General features: G+C 39.4%; 1 protein-coding gene and 1 pseudogene across 3 annotated transcripts in view; both read left to right on the top strand.

The window, feature by feature from the left end:
- Positions 1–16,548, top strand: part of LOC140516683 (carboxypeptidase M-like) — a 101,691-nt pseudogene that overhangs the window by 18,752 nt on the left and 66,391 nt on the right.
- The window catches only part of LOC140516607 (E3 ubiquitin-protein ligase Mdm2-like), a 29,058-nt gene continuing 14,782 nt past the window's right edge, over positions 2,273–16,548 (top strand). For 2 of the 3 annotated variants that reach the window (XM_072627613.1, XM_072627615.1), the window contains exons 1-7: positions 2,273–2,351; positions 4,312–4,386; positions 7,651–7,784; positions 8,892–8,941; positions 12,599–12,666; positions 12,787–12,880; positions 14,618–14,778. In XM_072627613.1, the coding sequence (XP_072483714.1) occupies positions 2,286–2,351; positions 4,312–4,386; positions 7,651–7,784; positions 8,892–8,941; positions 12,599–12,666; positions 12,787–12,880; positions 14,618–14,778 (648 nt within the window). In that variant the 5' untranslated portion in view covers positions 2,273–2,285. The remainder of the gene's footprint in view (positions 2,352–4,311; positions 4,387–7,650; positions 7,785–8,891; positions 8,942–12,598; positions 12,667–12,786; positions 12,881–14,617; positions 14,779–16,548) is intronic. The other variant, XM_072627614.1, reaches the window with a different exon arrangement.

A 16,548-nucleotide genomic window follows, 5' to 3' on the forward strand; every position in this document is an offset into this window, starting at 1 on the left:
CTATCCCACTCAATGCCAATAGAAGGGACTCCTCCCTAACTCCCTAGTGGATTTTGGAGGGCATTCTTCCAGAAGAAAAGAGAATATTATTCCTTTCTTTCCCTATGGCTACGGTGCTAAAATGTCTGACCAAAGTCTATTCAATCAACATTTCTGGAGTGCCTGTTTTGTACCAACTTCTGAGGACACACAAAAAGAAGTAAGACACGAACCTTGCCTCACGGAGTGTGCATGTTCAGAATTATGCCATAACGCAGAATACGCCCTAAGAGAAGGACAAAGTCTTCCCTACGGTAGCTTAGAGAAGGGAGGGATTACTTCGGGCTCAGGGAATTCGGGAAGGTGTCTCACCCAGCCTTTTCCCTTGGTGCTGTTTTGTTACGGGTTGGTTTTTTCCATGTTCACTCCACCAGGCTCTTGTTGGGGAGGGGAGGGGAGGGGAGGGCAGGGAGAAGTCTCTCTCAGTGAGAGTGGCTGTTTGGTCGGGTCAGCCATCACACATTTATTAAGCACCTCTTGTATACCGGCGTCTAGGCTAAGCACCGCAGATACAAAGAAAGGAAAATAAAAGCTCCTGTCCTCAAGAAGCTCACCCTCCCATGGGGGAACAACTACGCTCCAAGAGCTAGGTACAAGCACGATGGAGACGGGATCAATTGGGGATCCCAGGGGCGCAGGGGGCCCCCCAAGTCCTCCACCACAGTCTCTGGGACCGAGCTCACACAGGTCTGAGAACCACGCCAGTAAATGCGGACGGACGCTGAGGCGGAAGGGTTACGCCTAGGTGTTGAGTCGCGACAGGCATCGTGAGAGGCGCCCCAGGTATCGTGACAGTCGCGATAGGAGGCCCGGCCAACCTTAATTTTGCCATCTCCAGGAGCTCGTTAAACTGTAGAAGCCCGAAAAGGTTTTGATTTCTGTACCTTTTAAAATAGCGTGCTAGTATTTTTTTTGGTAAAAAGCTGACTGAAGAAGCCCATTTTGAGGGCCGCTCCTCACTTTATGACTAAATAAAGCTTCGGTCAGGAAACTGGGAACACTTTGGGGAACTCTGGAGTTTGCTCTCCGCTGTTTAAAAAATCGTTCTTACTGAAGGTCATGTTGTTTTTAATTCTTCACAAGCCGGAGCTGTTCGTTGCCCTGGCGCCCTACTGACGAGGTGAAGTAGCGTCAACAAAAACACATGAAGGGCGAAAAGAAAGCTCGAGGGAGATTGGATCGGCTTCGAACGGCAGCCGCTGCGCAGGCGCGTAGAACGCTCGGCGGCGCGCGCAGAGGCCCGGATGGACCGCCGCGCTCGAGAAGGTAGCTTGGGGTTGAGGGAGGTGTGCGCACGCGCAGATATCCCTGCGGCTTCCGGCGCGGGCCCTTGGAGGGGGAGGGGTGCGTGCTCGCTCCCGAGGCCCGGCTGCGCACCCGAAGACCCCATGCGGTTTTCGGCGCGGGCCCGCTCTGGGCTTCCCTCGGGGGCCTTAGCGCGCCGAGGGCCTTCTCCCCTCCCCCCAGAGCCCGGCCAGGGTCCGCGAAGCGGGGTCTGGAGTCCGAAACCGCCCTTCCAGGGCGGTAGGGCCCCGTTCCGCCGGGGGCGCGGGCCGTGGCCAGCACGGCCAGAAGCGCCCCTCAGCTCTGGAGCCGGAGGTGAGGCCGGAGCCGCGGGGGGCCTCGCCTGGCCTGGGGGTCGAGGGGCGCCCTCCCGGCGGACCCTCTTTTCTGGGGCTCCGCCACGTCTCCCTCGGACCAGGAGGGAGGGGGGCGAACGAAGGGGCGGGTCGGCGGCCACCGGCGGGAAAGGGAAAGGAAGAAGCGGACGGTGTTGAGGAGGGGGTCTTCGCATCCGGGGACAAAGGTAGCCGGAAGTCGGGGCCGGCGGGCCCCCGTGGGGGTGGGGGGCAGAGCAGGCGAACCGGGGCCGGTTCTTCGGCAAGTCGTCGGGCGAGGTCGGGGCCAGCCCGCGGCTTGACCGAGCTTTTCCTCTTCGGGGTGGTCATGTTCGGCCCCGTCAGGCGGCGGCCGTGCTGGGGAGCTAAGGCCCGACTTGGCCGCGGGCCGCGGGTATGGAAGCCGCCACCTGCCGGCCTCTGGGTTTCAGGAGCTGTCCTCCGGCGGACCTCGGCGAGCTCTTCCCGTGCTGACCCAGGTGAGGGGCGCGGGCTTCTCTGATCGGGTCTCTCGCTTCTTCTCACGCCTCGTCCACTTTGGGGCCTCGGGTGCCATGGCGTCGGTTTTCTCACGCTTGTGTCGTCTGTGCTTCTTTTCCCGATTTTAGGCAAGTGTGCAATACCAGAATGTCTTCCGATGCAGACGGTGCCTTAAGCACCTCACACATGCCAGCTTCGGAACAAGAGACCCTGGTTAGTCTGCTTGTCCCCAGCGCTCTGCCTCCCTGCGCCCCGTCATCCGTGGGGGTTTCAGCTACAAGTGACGAAGCCCCGCTTTCCTAGGGTTTTCCTCTTGTAAAGTGGACCCCGATCCGATTGTCCCCCTCAGGCCGAAAAGAGAAGTTCCAATCCGACCGTGTAGGCTTGTTCCTAACGGGAGCATTAGCAGAGTGAGGTTCCCCCCCCCAAATCTAGCGAAGGCGCTGAAAGTTAGGCTTTAAGTCTTATGCTTTCTCTTTCTGTCCTGTTCTGAGCTGTCCTGAGAAGTCTTGAAGTTTTCAGGTTAGGATGACTGGTCAAGATGTGGTTTGTGGAGTCTTTAGAGGGAAATTAAGGACCTTTGGGAGCACTTTTTCTTTCTAAGTTTACATTTTGAATAAGAGAAGTCTTTGTCTCCTCCTTACCTGAGAAGTCGGTCCTTGAACCTAGGGTACAGGGCCTCTTGCACGTAGTAGACACGAGCTAAAATGCTAACTGGCCGCCTGGCATAAAAAGAGTTGATAGGAAATTTCAGAGGTTTATGATTCTATCATTATTATTATGTGCTTTTTTTTAAGTTCTGGTAAAAAAAAAGGTATTATAGGTATCTTTTTGTGAAAGTTTGTACTTACTCTGTTTTTATATTTTATTTTAAAGTTGATTTTTTCGGAATGAACATTTGCCTTTTAGTTGAACATGGAATAGCTATTTCCATAAGTACAGGTTTTTCGGGTTGCATCTCAAGCTGTTACCTCATCGTAGCTGCATAAATTGAGCAGTGTAATTGTTAGTATTTGAGTGGAAAAACCCCAGAAGCTCTCTGTTTAGAAGAGTGTACCTTTGTTTAATCGTGAACCAAAGGGTTGGTAAGAATTAGAACAACTTTTTTTTTTTTTTTTAAATTAGAACTACTTTCTGGTGAAGTATGAAGTATATTTCTTCAACAGACGTGGAGTACATTCTGTTTGCAAGAGTCTTAGGTGCTGTAGGGGATACAAAATAGAAAAGAGAAGGTCTCGGCCCTCATAATTCACAATCTAGTAGACATTGATATGCTGAATGTTTGAGATAGGGAGTCCTGAAAAAGTAATTTCAGGCCTTGAAGAACCACGTGAAAGTTATGTTTTGGGGGTTATTACATTAGGTTAAACTAAATCCACAAGGCTGTTTTTTTGGCTAAGTTTTTGACTTGGCAGTGGCAGGAGTTTAAGTCACACCCTTATGGAATAGTTTACATAGACTGATATCTCTGTAGCTGGAAAGGACCTTATAGGTCATCTAGTCTAACGTTTTCATTTTGCAGAGGAAGAAACTGAGTCACGGAAGTTGTGACATGCCCAAGGTCTAAGCTGATAGCAACTTGTAAAGCAGGGACTTGAGCTTAAGTCCTGTATTTCCCAGGTTTGGTCCTCTATGAAATCAAGTGCCCAGGCCCTAAGGAAGCATTGTAGCATAATGGAAAGAGCATTGATCTGGAGGAGAAGAGCTAGGTTCTAGCTCCAACTCTTACAGGCTCATAACTATGAGGACTGATTGCTTTACTTCTCTGGACCTCCTTTTCCTCATCTGTAAAATTAAGAGGATTGTTTTGTAAGATCTTAGGATTCTGGATGCTGTGATTCTTTCATTCCTGCCTATTTTAGACTTCCATGACAGTCCACGATGTGGCTTGATCAAACTTAAATGTAGGTAATCTATAGTCTTGGGTAGATGGTAGATTAAGGACTGATAGGGACCTTAGAGGCCATCTAGTCCCTACTCCCTCATTTTACAGATGAAGAAGCTGAGACCCAGAAAGAGGTTTTGAACCTGAGCCCTATGATTCCAAATCTAGCACTGCCACACCACACTTTATGATTTCATGTATTTGATTATTTTATGTGGTTACATAGTAAGAAACTCTTGGTTGTAGAAAGATTTTCCAAGTGTTATAGATGATGTTTGTACTTTATAGGTTAGACCAAAACCATTGCTCTTGAAGTTGTTGAAGTTTGCTGGTGCACAGAAAGAAACATTCACATTGAAGGAGGTAAGGTATATTCGGAAATTATGAAAGAAGTACATTGTATTTTGAGATGAAATACAATTAAATTTTTTTTGTTCAGCATAATATAACTTACAGTCATGGTGAAATAGTTACATTGTGGAGGAATTTGTTCAGCTGCTAGGGAGATGAGATAGTAGAAGGAATTTGACTCTTTTTGTAGGTGCGTAACACTACTTTAATATACTGATGCTACTACTCAGTGGAAAATACTAGCATCAAGTTTCAAGTGGAAGAGACAGGGAGGTCACAGAGAAGATAATGTATGTACTTGGAGTACTATTGAGCTAGCTTACCTATAGGCACTTTGTATAATGTGAACTATGTTTTAACTCATGATTTATCCTATATAAATAAAATAGAAAGCATTATATTGGAAGCATTTCAACTCTGCCTACAGTGGTATCATATGCAAAGTTGTGGCCTTACTTCTTCCCAAATCCTCCTCTGCTCTAGAATTCTTTCCCTTTTCCTAAGTCAGCATTTTTATTCTCATCGTAATTTGGCACTAATGTGATCATTACACTATTCTCCTTCCCAGAGTAATTTAATTTAAAAAAAAAAGATCTTTTTAGTCCAAAAGGATGTCTTTTGGGATGTTGATGGGTAGAAGAGAGGCCTTTCCTTTTACTCTATGCCTATTATAGGTTTCACTATTCTCTGACAAAGAGAAAGGATGATCATATCAGTTGGTTGAGCATGGGTTAGGGTGCTTCTTTTCCTTCAAGGCCAGTTTTGAAGTGAAGCGTTGCTTCTTAGCTTTTGTTCTCTAGGAAGAGGAAAGAAGAGGGTAGAAACTTAGAATATTTTTACCATTTTTACCTCCCCAACTAGGGGAATCGTTCAGCAGTGTGTACTTCCAGCCTGCATGCTTCTTTTTAAGCTTCAAGTCAAATGGTATTGTTCGGGACCAATAATGTGAGTTTTACTTTTTTTTTCCCATTTCATATTCTGCCTCCAAGGGAATTTTAGTTTTCAATTCATTGCACATTTCTTAAACATGCAAAGTTTTGAGGTTTCAGAGACAGTGAAAATAATCCTTGATGTTGAAGAAAGAGCTTTCTTTTGAGAGATTGGAAATACCCTATTTAATTAACTACTTGCAAAAGTAATTAGGAAAAGTGGAAAGGCTTTCAGAAAGAGGTGGCACTTAGGATGTACCTGGAAGGAGTCTAAGGCTTCTGGGCTTTAGCTAAGTTTAGAGAACCAGAATTAGACCAGTTTAACTGGAAGAGAGATGGGGAAGTAGGAACTGGAAAGGGTTTTGATTCCCAGGTTTGAGGAGTTCATCTACCTGGAGCATTTAGCACAGGAATGATATGGCTAGACTTTTGCTGGAAGATTATTTTGGCAGTTACCTGGAGGATGGTTTGGAAAGGGGAGAAATTGGAATAAAGGAAACCATTTAGGAAGTTACTGGAATAGTCCAGGCAATAGGTGATAAGGGTCTGAAATAAGGTGCTGACTATGTGTGTCTGAAAGAAGGGAATGACATAAGAGACTTTATGGAGGTAGAATTGACAAAACTTGACAACTGATTGGATGTGGAAAGTGATGAGAATCAAAGATATCTAAGATTGTGAATCTGGCTGACTGTAAGGAGGATGGAGCTCTCAACGGAAAGAGAAATTTGGATGAAGGACAGATTGGAGAGAAAAGATGAGTTTCTCTTCTGTATGTTTGGACATCATTCAGTTGGAAATGTTGTATGGAATCCAAGAGACTATTTCTGATGATGTTGATTTTGTAGTCATCTGCACAGAGATAACTGAATCCATGGGAGATTATGAGATGACTGAAAGAGGTCAAAGGGAGAAGAGAGGAGCACTCAGGACAGAATTTCGGGGACTTTATCATGTTAGTGGGTGATGATCCTGCAAAGAAAATTGAGGAAGATTATTTAGACTGGCAGGAGAACCGTAAAAGAGCAGGAACAGAAGGACAGAGAGGAGATTACATAAGAGGAGGGGGCATCAGCAGCTGTAAGTAAAAAACATGGAGGGAAGAAATGTAGCTGGGCTAGTGAGACTGTGGATCATAGGGTGTTTATTCACAGCTATAGCCTTGCAGGTGGAGAGGGAGAGCTCATACTTAGGAATTTAAGTAATTGTGGGAATCCAGGAAAGCAGTGAATTCTTTAGACATGTCCGTCCTGTGGTAACTGGAGTGAGAAGATAGGGACGTTAGAAGTCCGTGGTCAAGTTTTTAGTTTAGCCATCTTTGTCAGAACAAAATTCAATTCTCAGAACATGAATGTTTTGATGACTCATGAGAATATCAGTTTTTGTACTCTTAAGGCCCCCTTGGATGTGGGTAGAGTTTAACTTGCCCTCTCTCTGGGATCTCCTGGGGTTGTTCTCTGTTGTTGTTAGTGAGCAGATGATTTGTCTCGTGGTAGTGTGTTCGTAGGCTCTCGAGCTTTGTGATTGCAAAGGAACAGAAACTGACTACCACAGGAGAAAGATGCTAAGTCATCGTAGTTTAGAAACCTCTTGTAATTTAGTTACTTTTGATGGCGGTATCACAGACATGAATCCAGAAGATCTATCAGCTTTAACTACACATCATTCTGGAACAGTTCTCTGAAAAACACGTTTTTATAGAAAGATTAAAATCTCACCACTCTTAACCTTGTCAGACCTTACTTAGTGAATTGGATTCTTAGTAATTTTTGAAGAAGGATGGTGATAAGCTTGAGAGTATGCAGGAGGAGGGCAGTCAGGAAGAAGAGTTTTGAGTCCATGACTGCTGAGGTTTGGTGGAAAGAACTGGATGTGTTTATCCAGAAGAAGCCACCTGAGGGATATGACAGTGAAGTTCAAGCACTGTCACGTGGAGGAGGCACAGTCCTTAGTTTCATTGGACCACACAGGGCAGAACCAGGGACCGGGGGGGAAATTGCAAAGAGGCAAACTTAAGCTTTAAGAAAAAGTTTCTAACTGATCTCCCAGGGTGGAATGAGAGGTGGCAGACTCCCACTCCTAGGAGGTCTTCAGGCAGAGACTGAATGAGTGCTTGTTCGGTATGTTACAGTTGGGATTCCTTTTGTCTCTAACTTGGACTAGAGAGCTGCCCTATTGCTCCCACTTCTCAAATTCTGTGTTAGGTGGCATCAAACCTATTCCTGAGAACTTCCTGGTAGATATGGTACAGAGGTTGATACTAATACTATATAGCCTGTTTGCTATATATATATTTCAGATTGTGGCATTGATTTCTCTCTAGTCATAGATTTCATTTCTATTTCAGGTTTTATTCTACCTTGGCCAGTATATTATGTCAAAACAATTATATGATAAAAAGCAACAGGACATTGTCTATTGTTCAGATGACCTTCTTGGAGATCTGTTTGGGGTACCAAGCTTTTCTGTGAAAGAGCATAGGTAAGCTGTTTCTGTTGACTTCGTTTAGAAATCCCGTTATGACTTCAGGTTTGTTTCTTTTTTTTAACCTGTAGGATCATCTTTGTTTAGTGAAAGATTTTCTATAATTATATGTCATGCTAAACGTCATGAGATAGTCTTAGAAACTTGTATTCTTATGAAAACTCTTGAAATTTAATTCTTCAGCTCTGCATATTTGTTTTCTCCAAATGCATTATCCTGTCTGTACCATAACAGGTTACTGATCACTAAGTCTGTAAATAGCTTACATCTCAACTACTTTTGAAAATGCCTATTTCCCGTTTTGACATGCTGCTGTGAAACTTTTGTTTTGACATCTAAATGTAACATAGAGCCAGTGTTTTCTTGTAGAGTTGAAATTCATTACCTTGTTTGTACATGATTTCTGATATGTTCATGTTAGGTAATGTTTGATGCTGTAGCTGCTGTTGTGTACAGTTCAATTTTTAAGTGATTTCTGACCAGAAGTTTCATATATAGAAGGAGATTGAACATTCAAGAAAATTACTGATTAGGAAAATGGAAGTAAATAGAAACATTTTAGCAGGTATCTAGCTGGTAATGCTAATTTTCCTTCTCTTTTGGGAACTAGAAAATATGTAATAATGACATGCATGGTAGTCACCAACTGTTCTTTACATGTGCCTAGTTACTTAAGTGATCCTTGGTTCCTCTGTAGATGTTGAACTAATAAAACAAGAACATCAAGTGATTAGCCTAATGTGAATGATAAAATAGAAATGAATACAATTCCTTTGTAGGTTGGATTCTTCTCTGTGAGAAAGATTATGTTTTTTTCCTTGTTTTGACAAATCGAGAAGAAGTAGTACTAAGAAGGATATAGTTCTCTAAATCCTTAGGACTCATAAAATTGTCTTCTTTGTTGGCTTACTTTAGTACTAATTAAGAGAGGTCAGTTCTTTATTAAGAGAGCATTGAACTCTGTCACTTGCGTGCTCTATCGGCCCTAATATGTTGATTCCGTTTGAAACTATTTAAATCTTGGATTATATTAATTTGAATTCAACCACTATGCAGATGTTTCATCACAGACATATTTTTTTATCTCTCTCCCACCCCCACCAGGAGATTGTATGCAATGATTTCTAGAAACTTGATAGTAGTCAATCAACAAGGTAAGTTGATTTTGAAAGAATTCCAAAGTATTTTTTGAATTGTTTACATTCTAGCATTTCATAACTAGTTTTCATTAAATGCAGAATTAATTATGTGGAGTACTAGTTTTAATAATTTGATGGAATAATTTCATGGAACAGTACAAAGAAACTTTTTTTATGTAGTATTTTACAGCTTCTAAATCAGTTATGTGTAAATTTAAAATTAACCATGACCTTCTTTAAGTTGGAAATTATTGATTTATTTTGAAAGTTGAGTAATTTAGAAGTCCTTGGTTTGTAGAGGTAATCAATATAGCTAGAACTTAGAACACTGAAAAGTGGATTTTATGTCCTGGTTAATAGTATAATAATCAGTGGTCCTGGATGAGACCATTGAATAAGTATGTATCTTTTTGGTATACTAACAGAGTACCACATAGATCATTGTGTCTGAGTAAATGATAACTTGCTTCTCTGTCCCCAGTGTGTGGTTCTATTTCAGCATAGCCTTGTTAATTCAAGATTTTCCCGGGAAATCAGGTTGGTTTTAGCACTGACTAGAAATTAGGAATCACTAAACCTGAATTTCTGCCTTATAGCTGCTCCCCAGCCTCTACCTGAAATTCCTATCTAGAAGAAACCAAAGCTTCTTCCCAGGTCATCCCAAGACACAGCTGCAAGAGAAGACATATTCTATGTTCAATTAAAATGAACAAATATTAAGCACACTGTGTGAAAAGAAAAGGGCATTGGGAGAGGCTCTGAGAATACAAAGATGATAATAATAATTGAGATCTTTATATAATGCTTGAGATTAAAAAGCACTTTAAATATTGTTATCTCATTTAAACCTCACAGTAGCTCTGCATGTGCCTGGGTCTGTCTTTGGACATGAAGTCTGACGGGTTAATGATTGCCCATGACCACATTCTACTTAGTGTCAGAAACAGGATTTAAATTTAGGTCTTCCTGACTCCAGTTTCAGTGTACTTTCTGTTGTGCCATGCTGCCTATGCCTTTGAAACTTATAAGTTGCTCAGGGATTACTTGTGACTGAATCTGCCTACTTCATTAGGGCTGGCCTGGAACTAGAGTTTTCCTGGGTTCGATTTTTGCATACATATTTGCCTGTGTGTTGTCCTTGCTCCCAGATTCTTTGTAGCTATAATATAGAAGCTACAGTGAACTCTCCAAATAGCTATTGGTGGCTTTATAACTATCAATTTCATTTTTCATCTCAGAAGGACATGTAGGTTAGAAGTGCTACCCTCGAGTGCTGTCATATTTGGCAGAAAAAGTTATGGAAGTTAAATAAAACCTTGGGCATATGGCATCTCTAGATGAGGGAATTCCCTGTTCCGTGAAACAAACAGAATTTAGACATAACTCCTTAAGTCTTGTATAAGGAGTGGAAATTACCTTGAAATCAATCTTAATTTGTAGGGCAAGGATGTTTTTTGGCCAGTGAAATTTGTGTGAGTCTCTTGTGTGTAAAATAGGGAGTTCCTAGGTACACAGCCAATCAAAAAACTAGGAGACAGGAATCTCTACATATACTCGAAGATCTCTATGAGGTATTTCCCTGACAAATCATCATGGCTCTCAAGAAGCAGGTTCATCAGCTTTTTCATTTGGAGAAATGCTGTCAGGGTCACTCTGGTTATATGCCAGTCCCAGTTAGAGTAGTAAAGATACCTTTTGTCTAAGAGGATCTTGTGAAAATAGTTATTATGCTGTAAGAGACCACTGAATAGTTTATCTCCAGCCTTCTCAGTGTCTGTCTTTAATCTACAGTGTATCCAACCTCCTTATAGAGTAGTGAGGAGGTAATAGTAACAATTTTACCTGAAGGACAAAATTGTATATTAATGTTTCCATTTAAATGTTCTTTTGACATCTCAAACTCAATATGCTCCAAACTAAACTCATATTCCTTTCTAAGTTCTGACTCCAAATTCTCCTATTTATGTTCAGGGTATGAACACAAGATTAAGAATATGAAATCTGACAGTTGCCTTCAGATTTCTGTACAATATCTTAAATAAGTGGGAATGAAATGCTGGCTGAAGATGGGAGTGCAATCTAAAAGGCTAGTCACACTGTATTTGCCTACTTTCATGCAAATCTAATAAAAAAGAATTCAAGTTTAAAAAAAAAAATAGGGAGTTCCTTTCAGTTTCAGATTCTTAAAAGCAGACTCGTTTTTAGGTCTAGACCTAGATTGTTTATGCAGTTCCATAGGGCTTAGAAATAGAGGAAGTAAGAAGACTACTTTCTTCTACTAGGATACAAGCTATCACCAAAAGCTCACTGAAGCTGTGATCATGGGATTGTATGCTTAGAACCAGAAGGGACCACAAAGGCATGGTAGATGCCTTTCATTTTACAGGAAACTCAGGCCCAAGGAAATGCAATAACTTACTTAGGGTCACAATAGCACAATCAGTATGTGTACCAAAGTCCTCTGACTTGAAACCTGGCCCTCTTCTCACTGTACCATACTACTTTATCTGTTAACCTCATTCCTTCCTTATAACACAGTCTTTTTACTTACATAGCTTTGAAAAACTTCAGTAAAATTGTCACTCAAAACAAACTTGATGGTTACATATGCTTGGGCCTAATCTTGTTTCTAAAATATCAGAAAATTTACTTTAAAATTAAAATTTGAGCTACTAAATTCATTTTGAATTTATATGAGTCTTAATCAGTGATTTCCTAAATGTTTACAGTTATATCTTCTCTTTGGTTTATTGTAAGTCAGAACCTGACTGTTACCTCCAAGTTCTTTCTGTGAAGCAACCTGGATCTCCAGCAGCCCCTGTCTCCTTTTACCATAGCTTCTACTGCTTTCCATCTTCCCAAACTTTTCTTCTTTGCAGCCTGAGCTTTCTCCCCATATCCTCTGATTACTGTCATGGCTGAGAGGTCCAGTATTGCCTGTATGTAGATAAAGTAGCCATCCATCTGTCCTCACGTTTCAATTATCTGAAAGAAAGTTACTCAGAATAGAGATTTGTGGTACTGTCTCCTAATACAGGAATTCAAAAATAATTATTACACTGTGTAATATAAATTTTAGAACTTTTCATCTGTCAAACCAAAATACATTTAATATGTTAATGCATTAAAAACCTTAGTATTTGGAATGATTTTTCTCTTGTTTTTATTTCTCTAATAATTTTTAAAGCCTTTGTAGGGAGCTATAGAGATTGTTGTCTTCAGATATTATTTTCTGAGTTCTTAAATATTCTTGTTTTCTCAAAGAAAAACATGTAAATTTATGCGAACATAGTGGGCTGTTTCACTTCATGTGTGTGTTAATAATAATAATGACTGACCCTTAAAATGTGTCTCATATTATCTCATTTAATCTTTCAACATTGTGAGGTAGGTACTTTACATACTATTATCCCCATTTAGTAGAAGAAACAAGTTTAGAGAGGTTAAATAACTTTTCCATGGTCATACAACCTCTGAAATTTAACTCAAAATCTTAATCGAATTTTTCTTTTCTACATTTTTCGGGGGGAAAATGCTATTTTAAGGAAATATATTTGTGCCAGCTCTTAGGAGCATATTTGACAAGAATTTCAACTTTGTAAGAGGTTCATGTTTTGCATTTCCCAATTCAATGTCTTTTCTAAACACCTAATTTATATATTTTTTCCTAAGAATTTGCTAGTCCAGATACATCAACAAATGAAGCCAGCTGTCAGCTTGAAATCGGAAGTGATCAAAAGGTGAGCTTTAACCTTTCATTTTCTACTACAGTAATTCATTTGCCCCGGAAATTGTTTGACTTCTAGCTGACTGGTATTCTTAAGCTTAGTATTTATTTTGCATCTGTGTTGAATACTTAGGAGTCTATTCAGGAATGGCAGGAAGAGAAACCATCACCAAATCTGAATACTAGACCAACTACCTCATCCAGAAGGAGAACACATAGTGAAGCAGGTACATGGTGATATTTAACTTAGTTTCAAAATTTTGTTTCATTTCTCCCTTGAAATTAACTTTTGTATTGATGGTGGTTGCTTGAAGGATTTTTTTTCCTTTGTTAAGTGGATGGATCTCTGTTCTTTCTTTTCATTCTCTGTTGATATATGATGTGGGCTCATTTATTTAAGGCTGGCTAATTATTTTCTTTAAATTCTTTCTCATTTTTTTCTCATTAAAATGTTTTATTTTTACTGCAGTACATCTTAAGTATAGTTTTTCCCAGTGGCAGGTAACTTTTCATTTGAGAAAATGAAAAATGAAGATATCTTTGAGTAGAAAATGTAAAAGGAGAAAATTAGAAATGTGTTGAATCACAAATATGCTTATACAACACTTATGCTTTATTGATTTTGTACTTCTGTTATTGTACTTCTGTAAAAACATTTGAGTATATACCCTCAGCGTAGTACACTGTCATATAAATTGCTTACATGAAACTATTGCACTGATATGTTACATACGTTATAAAAACACAAAAACAGAAGTTAAAGTATGACAGGTAAAGGACAATAGTTAAACTTTTTTTATTAATGGTACATAAAATTGCAATACTTAGAGTGAGAGCAGTTGAATATGTGCTTTATTATCTTTGAAAATCTTGATAATTCAAGGTAAAACATGAATGATAATGGATTGAAATCCATCTTTCAAAGATTACGAATAATTTCAAAGGATTTTGATTGATTTTCTGTCTTATTTAATTACAGTTCATTGTACTGTCATTTTCATTTTGTAATTTGGCTAATGGAGGAGTAAGAGGAATGACATCCCTGCCATATTCATGTTCATTTGTGCTCGCGCATTATTAGTGTTATCCTCAATCCATAGTTTCTTTGCAGAAATCTTTTTAAATCACTTGCCTATTTTGCAAAGGTTAGTGTAGATAAACCTAGATAATACTGTAAATCCACTCAGCCAGGAAAACAAACTGCAATTTGTTGTAATAATGGGGAAAGCAAATCAGTGAATGAGGGCACTAATCTCAACCCTTCTGTGTGGTATATCTCTCACTGTTCCCTTAGAACACCTCACATATCGTGATATGTGACCCATCTGAGTGAGGATATTGGTACTAAGTTGTTTATTAAATGTTAATAAAGCTTAATTTTGCTTTTTTAAGGTATAAATAAATGTTAGTAATTTTAACACTTTTACATCTCAATGGTTTGTCTTGTGCGCACAAGTCGTTGCAGTCATTGGCAACTATCTTGGCCTGTTTTAAATCATGGAGGTAATCTTTTGTTTAAAAGTAGCTCTCACTTATATTGATATATCCTGCTGAAGAAATAGGATTCTGAAGAAGTTGAAATGATGAAAGCCACCTTAGCAATAATTTTTTTTTAATTTTTGAGATGCCAGTGATAAAAGTTCATATTCTAGAATACAATATTTATCAACATACAGAGGAGTTGAAAGAAGAAAATCTCTTTAGTGAATTTTACAAATAATTACTTGTGGAGATACAAGTCTTCAAAAATGATGTGTTTGATGACCTTTTATAAGACTCATTTGGAGGTGTTTTGGTAGATGTTTCTTTTCAGACGTGTTTGTATGTTACTGTTACGTTTTAGTCCTTATGCCTATAATTTTAACTTTTTGGTGAAAAAATTGTCAATGTAAAGGTACACAGAACACTTTCTAGAATTATTATAATTGTATAAATTAACAGTTTTTTCTTTTTTTCACAAAAAGAAGAAAATTCGGAAGAGTTGCCTGGTGAAAGACACAGAAAACGACATAAGTCAGATAGTATTTCCCTTACATTTGATGAAAGCTGTGCCCTGTGTGTCATAAGTGAGATATGCTGTGAACGAAGAGGTAGCAGTGACTCAACAGAAATCCCTTCAAGTCCGGTAATCATTACTTGTTAAAATAGATTAGCTATCTTGTCAGCAGAAATGTAGGTAAAGGGGGTTTGAAAGAAACTCTTTTTCAAAGGACAGGAGTATGGGCTTCTGAATTTGTGATAAGATTTTCCCTTTAAGGGGAGCGACTGTGTAATAACATCCACTTAGATGTAGTCTTGGGGATGGAGAATTAGAGATTTGATGATAAAATTAATATTAAATGTGATGAAAGATACTTAAGAGAATCAAGCTTATATGGTTTTAGAAACTTGTAGCAATTCTGCTTTAGTGATTGTAAAAGTTAAAAAAGCCAGGGCAGAACCCCCCAAATTTCATTAACCTAGATATTTGTAGCTCTTCATATGAGTCTGAGCACCATAACTGGTATATTTCCTTGTTTTTTCAGTTACTAGAATTTGCGTATTTTCTTGGAAAGCTTTATCATAATTTAAGGCAATGCCTATACGTTTCAGCCACCAGCAAGTATGTCATTGTCCATTATTTTCAACACCTACCACGTAGGTGACGTGGTAGGTTTGGAAGTAAAAAAGGGCAGATTTAACTGGAAGGAAGGAAATATGGATGTGACATTATGTATGGTAGGACAGTATCAGTCTTGGTTTTTATTGAAATCTATCACATTTCATTAAGTACCTACTGTGTGTTGAGCATGGTGGGAGATATAAATCATGGCTTTGGTTTCCACTTTATCCAATTTATCCATCTAGCTGAAGGCCAGTGTCTTTTATCTTTGAAATTAGCTGTATTATTTTAACTGTTTTCCTGGCTATCTCACTACGTAACTATAATAAATATCCTTGACCCAGTCTTTTATACTATTTATCAGAGGACCATAGGCTGAGAGTTAAAAAATAATTTAGAGATCCTCTAATCTAACTCCTTTCCAAATCATGAATCCTGTTTCCAGTATGCCTAATCATTGATCATTCAGCCTAAGTGAAGATTTCCTCTGATAGAAAATCCATTAGTTTTTACGTTGGCCCATTTCACTTTTAAATATTCTCATTTTTAGGAGATTTTTTTTCCCTTAGTTTGTACTGAAATGACCTCTCTGTAATTTTTTATCAATTTGTCTTAGGGGGTCAAGCAAAACAATTATGATCTTGCATTCACATAACAATGCTTCATGTGTTTGAAGATTATCATATCCTCTATAAAATGTTATCTTTTCTAGGCTAAACATTCCTATTTCCTTTAATGAAAAATACAATGATTTAGAGTACTCCTCCTGTTACAGTTCTACTCCTGGTTGAATATTAACTTTTCACCATTTCTCCAAAATTGTCATACCCAGGGCTAGATATAGTAGTTCCAATATAGTCTGACATGTCTGTCATAGTATAGTGTAATTATCATCTCCTTGTGCCAGGACACTTGGGTCTTTTTTTTCTTTTTTGTAGTCTTACCCTGTGATCTTATTGATGTAAAGTCCCAGGTGAGGAGGCTTCCTCTATTAATACAGATTAGCAACTGTTCTATAACTTAAAATCATATGGAATTGCTTGGGACACTGAGTTCTGAGACCAACTCTGTCTACTACTGATTCTTAAGCTGGTATTCATGGATAAATTTCAGGTTGTCCATGAGCTTAGATGGGGGAAGAATTACATATTTATTTTCACTAATTTCCAAATGAAATTTAGCATTTTCCTTAATTACTTAAAAACATTCTTTTGAGAAGGGGTCCATGGGTTTCAGTAGACTGCCAGGGTTTGGAGGGCATGATACAAAAAGGTTAAGAAGTTCCATGCTACC

Source organism: Notamacropus eugenii, chromosome Y (assembly GCF_028372415.1).
Source record: "Notamacropus eugenii isolate mMacEug1 chromosome Y, mMacEug1.pri_v2, whole genome shotgun sequence".
In the NCBI taxonomy this organism is placed as follows: domain Eukaryota; kingdom Metazoa; phylum Chordata; class Mammalia; order Diprotodontia; family Macropodidae; genus Notamacropus; species Notamacropus eugenii.